At 34.4% G+C, this 9746-nt stretch overlaps 1 protein-coding gene across 1 annotated transcript; it reads left to right on the top strand.

Moving 5' to 3' along the window:
• The first annotated feature begins 1620 nt into the window (after window positions 1–1620).
• On the top strand, window positions 1621–3620 carry LOC126609644 (uncharacterized). The gene is made up of 3 exons (XM_050277497.1): window positions 1621–1730; window positions 2051–2125; window positions 3098–3620. The coding sequence occupies exons 2-3, from the start codon at window positions 2070–2072 to the stop codon at window positions 3618–3620; spliced, it is 579 nt and encodes a 192-aa protein (XP_050133454.1). The 5' UTR covers window positions 1621–1730; window positions 2051–2069.
• Window positions 3621–9746: the final 6126 nt, after the last annotated feature.

Genomic DNA, 9746 nt, shown 5'->3' with positions numbered 1-9746 from the left:
ATTACCTTGTGGAGAAGATAGATGAAATAAGTTTTGAATAAATACCTATTTTGGGCACTTTTGACTTGGTTGAGGGATGATTGTCTGCTGCTCGCGTGTAGGAATCCCGATATGCCTTAAGGGTATTTTTATCTTTTTTTTTATCCAAAAATCCACGTGTCGCCTTGTGATTATTTTTTGCTCCACATTAAGATCCCTTTGGGTGAGGTTTTGAAAAAAAAAAAATTGTAAAATTTAGTTTGTGTGAATTTTCTTTCCTGCCAATGTTTTTTTTTTTTTTTAAACAAAAACTGCCCATGTTTTTTTTTTTTTTTTTTTTTTTTAACAAACAATATTATCTACACTAAAAGGGAGAGGGTGTGATGAGCTAGTAATAATGTGGTTCAAATTCACCTTTGGCGAAAAGCTTTCACTACTATACAGTCTCGAAACCAAATAAGGTCACAAACGCAAAAATGTCGCTTTCACTACTATACAGTCTCAAAACCAAATAGGCAAAAATGTCACTCTCAAAACCAAATAGGCAAAAATGTCACTATACAGTCTCAAAACCAAATAGGCAAAAATGTCGCTTTCACTACTATACAGTCTCGAAACCAAATAGGCAAAAATGTCGCTATACAGTCTCAAAACCAAATAGGCAAAAATGTCGCTTTCACTACTATACAGTCTCGAAACCAAATAGGCAAAAATGTCGCTATACAGTCTCAAAACCAAATAGGCAAAAATGTCGCTTTCACTACTATACAGTCTCGAAACCAAATAGGCAAAAATGTCGCTATACAGTCTCAAAACCAAATAGGCAAAAATGTCGCTTTCACTACTATACAGTCTCGAAATCAAATAGGCAAAAATGTCGCTATATAGTCTCAAAACCAAATAGGCAAAAATGTCGCTTTCACTACTATAGAGTCTCAAAACCAAATAGGCAAAAATGTCGCTATACAGTCTCAAAACCAAATAGGCAAAAATGTCGCTTTCACTACTATACAGTCTCAAAACCAAATAGGCAAAAATGTCGCTTTCACTATATAGTCTCGCAACAAACCAAATAACTTGCTAAGTTGCTTTCAACATACGGCGGTCTCAAGACCAATTAAGTCCACCCAAAAAAGGAAAAGGATCCGGCGAACGGTCTAAAAACCAATTATGTCCATCAAAATAAAATTCCTGCCCGGATCTTTTTCTTGAAGATTCTATGATTATAATGATTCACCATACATTGTGAGGTCTGAAATCATTTCAAAATTTAAAATTTAAAATTAAATATAAATAACACTAAAAAAATTAACCACACGATGTACGATAAACGATCACGATTACAAGATTCCCAGGATTTTTCAGAAAAAAAGATCCGGCAAGGATCATTTTCCCCCAAAAAAAAAAAACCAAATAACTCGCTTTAACATTCACACGATAATGCTTTCAGTAAACATTCACACAGTATACTGTCTCAATACCACAACAAGTCGCCTTCAGTATACTGTCTCAAAACCACAAGAAGTCGTCTTCTATCTTTGTTTTGCATGTTCGAAGAAGTGACCTGAGTCCCAGCTTCATATTCCTACACCGGTATAAATATAGTCAGACAGTCTTCTCTTCTGCCCAACATCCCCGCAGAGCCCAGTTGCACTTTTTCACTCACAAAATCGTATTTCTGGTTCATGAATTTGCATTTGAAGACGACATCCACGCTCCTTCCCTTCTTCTACCCTTGCCTGCTCACAAAAGTAAGTGCCTTTTTATTTTCCTTGTGCTTTCATTTTGTGTGCAGCTCAAATCGCACTCACCGCCGGACCGTTATGGTACCATTTGAATATCTGCTTGCCGTCTTAAGTACTATCTTAACCTTGATGGCTGCAATTGGCCATATTTTTCGTTGCAAATCTGTTTTGGAGTCTTCTTTTGCCGGAATATAAACAAAACAAAACAAAACAAAAAACAGAGCTCTCAGTTATCGAAAAGAGAAAACAGAGCTCTTGCGTCTGTGTGTGTGTGAAGGTGTGACGAGTCTTCAATATGAATTTTGTTTTTGTGTTCCTCTGTGCAGAAGTGTTATATATAATCAGATGGATCGTGTTCCAGACATTGCTGTTAGCGTCCCTCTACATATGGAACTAGAAGGGTAAGTGTATACTCTGCTTGCCTTTTTTATTTTGCCTTTTACTTGGGGAAAATGATGGGAGACCAAAAAGAACTCATTAATTAGCAATTAATCTATACAACTCAGCTCTTGATATGTCTTAGGCATATTTTGAGAAATTAAGAGCCTTGGATGTCTAGAACTCTAGATCGATTCGTTATTAACAAACATTGAAGAAAATAAGAGCTAGCTAGGTACCTGTTACAACTTACCTACTTAATCAGTTGATTTCAGGTGATATATTGGCTTGATTAATTTATAGGTCATTAGTTCTCACTTAGTTGATTTTAGATGATATATTGACTTGATTAATCTATAGATATATCATACGTTCTTAATTAGTTGATTTTAGATGATATATCGGTTTGATTAATATATATATATATATATATATATATATATATATATATATATATATATATTGATGTATATAACCAACATTCAATGAGATAAATTCATTAATTGACGTGGTATGTACACATCACATGTCATATCATATTAGTACATAACAAAAATATGGTCTCTCTAGCATTTTCTTATTAGTCATATATTGTAGATAATTCATTAATGCAATTCTATTTAATTTTCTCATTAACTATATATATATATAATGAGATAAATTCATTAATTGACGTAATATGTACACATCACTTGCCATATCATATCAGTACACAACAAAAATATGGTCTCTCTAGCATTTTTCTTATTAGTCATATATTGTAGATAATTCATTAATGCAATTCTATTTAATTTTCTCATTAACTCTATATATATATATATATATATAATGAGATAAATTCATTAATTGACGTAGTATGTACACATCACTTGCCATATCATATTAGTACACAACAAAAATATGGTCTCTCTAGCATTTTCTTATTAGTTATATATTGTAGATAATTCATTAATACAATTCTATTTAATTTCTCATTAACTGTATATATATAACAGCACAAGCGAAGAACATTTTGGAAAGGTGCATAAATATATATGTTCCCTCATCGCCATGCTAGGTGGTTTCCTCCCACTAAAGCAAGGAGCTAAAAATGAGTCTTTGTTCGACACAGACTATCCGGCTATGATGTCCCTTATCGTTGTGCTAATTGCTTATGGCGGATTACTAATTGCCTCTAGAATACTCCACGTGCAAGCTCACCCTAATTCGGATATGGCAGAATCAATGATCAATAAGATTAGTCTCCTCTTTGGAACTCTTGCCTTGATTTTAGAAGTGGTGATCCTTGTGCCAGGTTTAGGGAAAGTCGCCGGATTCTTCTGGGTTGGTTGGTTTGTGAAGGTTGTAGCTGAGTACGCCATCAAATACCTCAAAATGTTGTATGAAAGTGCAGTTGCATTAGTTGTTCATACATTTGGTAAATTGGAAGACTATGTGAATATGATCATCCGACGTTTCGCAACAGAACCCGAAGAACAAACTGATGAGTTTCCTCAAGTAACTTCTACCACAATTTAGGTTTGGGGTATTATTTTTAGGGATGTGCTATCCACACACCCCTTTTTACTTCTCCCACACTCCTTGTTAATTTTTGTCATTTGATCTTCTTCAATTCATCCGATCCGACGGCCGAAAATTAAAAGGGTGTGAGAGAAGTAAAAAGGGGTGTGTGGATATCACATCCCTATTTTTACTTGTTATTATTTTTCTTTATTTTGTTGAGTTAGATTATATTGAATAGGTTGTTGTGTCCCGGGTTCGAAACTCCCTCTCCCTTAAATTACTGTAATGGTTTTGAAACTCCCCTCCCCTAAATATTGTAATAATTTCGAAACTCCATTCCTCAAGATCATTGTAATAGTTTCAAACTCTCTTTCATTTTCTTTATAATAATAATTTAAGCATAAACCATATCGAACTCAGCTTGTGCAATATTATAAATATATGATTAGAAAAGCAAGCCTAGTATCAAAACTGTAAACCTAAAAAAATACTTGTTCATAACCAAAAGCAGAAGTAGTTTCAAGTATAGAAGAGCAGCTAGGAAGCTAGATATAGGATGTACTTACGCATGATGAGATGAAGAAGAAGGGGTAGTACCGCTCATAGTTACAGGAAGATTCTCAACTGGTTGAATCATCATATTCATATATCGTGTTGTACAAGGTAATAGAAAACGATGAAATTGAAAGCATATATGATACCTCCATCTTAGGGTTAAAATACATGTATAATATACCTACGTTACAGGGAGAACACAAAAAACCCAATATTTGCCTACTCTATAGGTGAAAAATAAAATTGGTAAATACCTAGAAATATGACAGTTTTTTAATATTGGGACAAAAAAAAGATTTTTTCTATACCTTAAAATTATCAAATTGCCCTCCTATATAAATGGGTTATCCAGAAATTTAAGCTCTCATTTCTCATTTTGTAGAAAGAGAAATAGAGAGGAGAGAGCGAAAATATTCTCCCCAATTCTAGTTCAAAGAACCCTAACCCACCCATCTTCTTCATCCAAGAGCTCTCTCTAACCCACTCATCTTCTTCATCCAAGCTCTCTCTAACCCACTCATCTTCTTCATCCAAGCTCTCTCTCTCTCTCTCTCCATTTCGAATATGCACAAGAGCTCTCTCTCTAACCCGCTCATCTTCTTTGATTTTTACCTTTTCATTCGTAGGTTTTATGAACTAGGTTTGCTTAATTTTGCTTTTTGATTGATGAATTTTTGGAGTTGAAGTGATTGGTTTGGTGTTTCTTGGAGGAGACCCAAATCCTTCATTTTTTATTTTTTATTTTTTATCATTTCTCTTATTTATATGTGGGTTTTCATTTCTTCTCTCTTCTCTCTCTCTCGATCCAAATTTACAAGCACTAAAATAAGGTTTGGCTTTTGCTATAATTAAATGAAAAAAAAATGTATTAAAGGTCAGTTACCTTTTGGAGAAGAGATAAATTTGAGGGAAAAGAGAGAAATCATAGTGGAAAGTAGGAAGAGAGAAGGATATGGGCGAAATTGTTTCGCGTACTTGTTCGCTCTCTTCGTATTAAGCTCGCTCATACACTGTATGTACACGACATGCATAGGACATGCACACAGATCTGAGCTCAACCCAAAAACCCATAGCTCACAGCTCTATCTTTGAAATCAGAAAAATGTTTCAATCAGATAAATGGCCCTAAACTTTATATGAAGAATCGAAGATTCATTCATTTGAATTTGGTATCAAATTTACTTGGGTTCTAATATTTTAGGGATTTGAAAAAATTGCAGTTTGAATGGCCAACTGAATCAAAAGAAATTGTTTCACAAGCTCGTTTGCTTTTTCGTATTTGCAGGGCATGCTTATGAAACAAAGGAAAAAGTAGTAAACTATGTTAATGCGAAGAGTATCAAAAATGTAAATACGCACCATCTACACATAATACACTATATGCACATAATATGTATAGTACATGCACATGATATGCACAGAACGAGAGAAGCTCTAATGGCAACATATTGGTATAGTGGAAAGTTATAGTGACAATTTGAAAAGTCTCGTTACATATATCAACCACCGCTTAACCGTGCACTTGGAAAACATGATACTCGTTGTCGTTATTTCACAGACATGCATGACCTTTAACGTCATCTACGTTATTTCATAAATCATTGATGAAGGAACTTGGCACGAAACACTCCTACCTTACTATGCCTGCCGAAGCTTCAGTCGCTAGAAAAAATGGAACTTTTCGACCAAAACAAAAAATATGGTACAAAACTCAGCTCACTTTTCTCACCTTTCTCTCTCTCATCCATTTGTGCAAAATCAAAGGTATGAGGTGAACCCAAAACCTAGCTTACTCTTTTCACCTCTCTTTGGACTTCTATCTCTTCAAAATCGGAGCTTAGAGATCTGAGGAAAGGAGAGGGAGTAGAGAGAGAAAAAGTGAGAGAAGAGAGAGATGAAGGGAGAGAGAGAGTAGAGAGAGAGAGAGAAATCAGAAAAAGGGGGAGAGAAAGTGAGGAATAACTCTTTTATATGTGGGTATTTTAGTAATTTCGGTTTTGTACATGTTGTGCATGATCTTCAATTTGTCTTATTTTTGTTCCAAGATTAAGAAATTGTCTTATTGTAGGGTATTTCCCAATAAATTTTGTAATAAAGGGGGATGGATCATGTTGGCTAACACAAAATGAACATGTGACAGAAGTAGATTAAAAAAAATGGTACAAGTAGATAAATACATTTAATCTAAGACGTAAATGAAACCCAGCAAAAACTCAAAAATATGGTAATGATAGATTGAAATATCATGTGTCATAGGTAGATAAACAACATGCTTAATGAGAGGAAACCTTTCATAAAAGAAATACCATGTTGGGATTAGAACATCTGCCATGTTTATCAAGCAATATATAAAGATGATAGAAAGAAGAATATCTCAAAGAAAGCAGAGAAGAAAAGAAACAGAGCAGCTGAAGTTTTTCATGAAAAGATTTTCTGATATTTCCTTTTGGATAATTGTTCCCGGTGCACAGGACAGCTCCCCAAGACAATAGCGCATCAACATTACAATTCATCTCTGCCACACATGTGGCAATATATTAGAGTTTAAATCAAAATTCAAATTGCCAAATTAGGTATACCAAAAGACAGCAGAGTAACAATGCTTGGTGCATTTTCGTTTTCTTTCCTTTTGCCTGTTTGCTTCTTTTTTATATACTTTGCTATGCATGTACGTGCAGAAGGTATTTTTTTGAATTACGGCATGCTATATGTAACTTACACATTTTAAATATATTTATATACGTGAATTGCTTTCATAATTTTTTTATGACAAAAAGAAAGTCAAATATATGAACTAATTGAAAGGTTTTTTTTTTTAATAACCAGCACTACGCGCCTCTAAGTGTTTAAAAATAGAGAAAATAATATTTAATAAACAACTGATTGAATCACATTATTGTGCGCGTGCGAAAAATATTTTTTATCACCAGCGGTTCGCTTCTCTTAAGATGTTTTGAACGTGTTTAAAAATAAAGAAAATAATATTTAATAAACAACTGATTGAATCACATTATTGCTATCCGATTATGAGGCTAAGCCCATCCCCTCCCCCTTAGTGTAGATAACATCGTTTGTTCAAATAAACAAAAAACAATCATTTGACAACTAATTGAATCACATTATTATGCTCGTGCGAAAGACTTTTTTTATAACCTGCACTACACACCTCTTAAGATATTTTGACGTGTTTAAAAATAGAGAAAATAATAATTAATAAACAATTGATTGAATCACATTATTGATAGCTCATTGTGAGGTACTAATTATATATATAAAAAAAACATTGTACATGAAAAAGTTAAATATTAAAAACACTGTTTATCACTGTACAGTAAATAGTTAAATATTAAAAATATTTTTTATCACTGTTTATATGACGAAAATACTCCTGCCACTTTGATGCATTATTTTGGGTTACTTTTGAAGTTTTTTGTTTGAGGGGCATTTCTGTCTAATAATTTTTTGTGAAGCATGGGACCCCAAAAACCATTGTTCAAAAGCCCTACTGGCTTTATATATAGATGTATGTTTGTTGTGATTTTGTTCTCATATTTATTGATAGTTTTCTGGAAAGCTCTTTCCCCTTTTCAATTTTGTTCTTTCAAAATCAGCTGGGAAAAAGGTTTCTTCATTCTGAGTAGAACTCGTTAATTTTTTGAAGTGAGTGCAAGAAAACTCAAGGCAAAATATTGATGTGGTAAAAAACCTCAGTTTTTATCACAGACGATGTCTGTTGTCAAATGCGATATAACCAAAGATTGTGTTCAAGATAAATTAGGAACTAACACTATATGCTATGCCGTTGTGAATTACTAATTGAGCACAACCAATGCATGTAATAAATATATTTTTGTCACAAATAAAAATAAACAAAAGAAATATATATTGTTGTAGGCCTAATTTACTTAATTGTATTTAGGACCGGCGGCAAGAGAGAGAGAATAAAGAGATGTAAGTCTGAGATGTGTGTTTTATCATCCCATTGTGCCTTTATTTATAGTAGTATGATATGTTAAATCTTTACCCTAATAAGATTACAACTCTAATAGGATATTATATACTAAAGGGAATATCCCAAGATATCCCTAGCCTACACTAGGATTTATACAATCACATTCCTAATCTAATAGAAGTGCAACATTCCCCCTTGAGTGTGTAAATACTCAAACAAAACATTGCATCAGGTCTTCAGCAGATAAAGTAGAACAATTGATGAAGTTGTTGGCACAACGGACGAATGCTAGTCTCAAATTAAAGAAAGTATGCAGTGGTTGTAAAACTCACAAAACATCGCTATGGTAAAACCTAAGGCAAGTGAAAACCCATAAACTAAGGAGAAAAGTGAGAAGTATGCATAATGTCTAAAACAAACGTCATACAAGATGAAAATAGTGAACTCAAGGGAGTATGATCATCCCAAGATGAGTGTCTCATCAAAACATCGTTAGGTAGCAAAAACCTAGTGGAAAAATGCTCTTAATTATAGGAAAAATAATAAATTAAGATCAAGTGAGTATGCTTCAGGATACTCCCCTTGAGTTAGACATAATTTTCAAATAAAAGAACTACAAGCTATTCAACTAAGATAATTTACGCATATCGATTCCTTAGACGAGTTTCTGAAAAGTAGACTTGGGCAATGACTTAGTGAAGAGATCAGCCAGGTTGTCCTGGGAACGATTTTACTTGATTTCAATGTTTTGATGCTATTGTTGTTGGTGAGAATAAAGAACTTCGACACTATATGCTTGGTGGTGTCTCCCTTAATGTATCCCTTCTTTAATCGCTCAATACATGTTGCATTGTCTTCAAATATCGTCGTAGGAAGGTCAACGACAGTAGTAAGACCACTAGTACTTCGAATATGTTCCATGACTGCTCTCAACCAAAAACACTCACGCTAGGCTTCATGCAAGCGAGAATCTCATCATGGTTCAAGGAAGTTGCAATTAGCATTTGCTTGGTAGACCTCCAAGATATTACGGTGTTTCCAATGGTAAAGACATAACTCATTTGAGAACGTGCCCTATGTGGGTCAGACAAATAACCAGCATTTGCGTAACCAACGAGGCAAAAATCCCGAAGACTGAGGGGGCGGCAGCTCCTTGCAAGGATTCATGGGTGTAGAACAAGCCCAAATCCGTCGTACCTTTGAGGTAGCGGAAAATGTCTTCAACACCATTCCAGTGTCTGCATGTAGGTGCATTGCTGTCTCTAGATTAACAGCGAAGAAGATGTCGGGTCGAGTGCATTGAACCAAGTACAATAAAACACCAATTGCACTTAGGTATGGAACTTCAGGCTCCAAAATCTCTTCCTCATCCTCCTTAGGATAGAAGGGATCTCGTTTAGCATTTAGAGTCCGAACGACTATAGGAGTACTTGAAGGCTTCACTTTATCCTCACTAAAACGTCGCAACACCTTTTAGGTGTAGTTCGATTAATGTACTAGGATTTCATCCGAACAATGCTCAATCTCCAGGCTGAGACAATATCTAGTTTTCCCAAGATCTCTCATCTCAAATTCAGATTCAAGTGAACGGAAATTTCCTCAAGCTTTACTAGAGTTCTGATGAAGTTCATGTC

The sequence above is a fragment of the Malus sylvestris genome, chromosome 17 (genome assembly GCF_916048215.2).
Source record: "Malus sylvestris chromosome 17, drMalSylv7.2, whole genome shotgun sequence".
NCBI lineage: Eukaryota > Viridiplantae > Streptophyta > Magnoliopsida > Rosales > Rosaceae > Malus > Malus sylvestris.
This window is presented reverse-complemented; position numbering and strand designations above follow the sequence as displayed.

What these genes read in the sequence shown, in the direction of transcription:
- LOC126609644 (XM_050277497.1), top strand. Translation starts at nt 2,070, where the DNA reads ATGGATCGTGTTCCAGACATTGCTGTTAGCGTCCCTCTACATATGGAA. An exon ending in CTACATATGGAACTAGAAGG is followed by an intron (nt 2,126 to 3,097) that starts GTAAGTGTATAC and finishes TATATATAACAG; the next exon opens with CACAAGCGAAGAACATTTTG.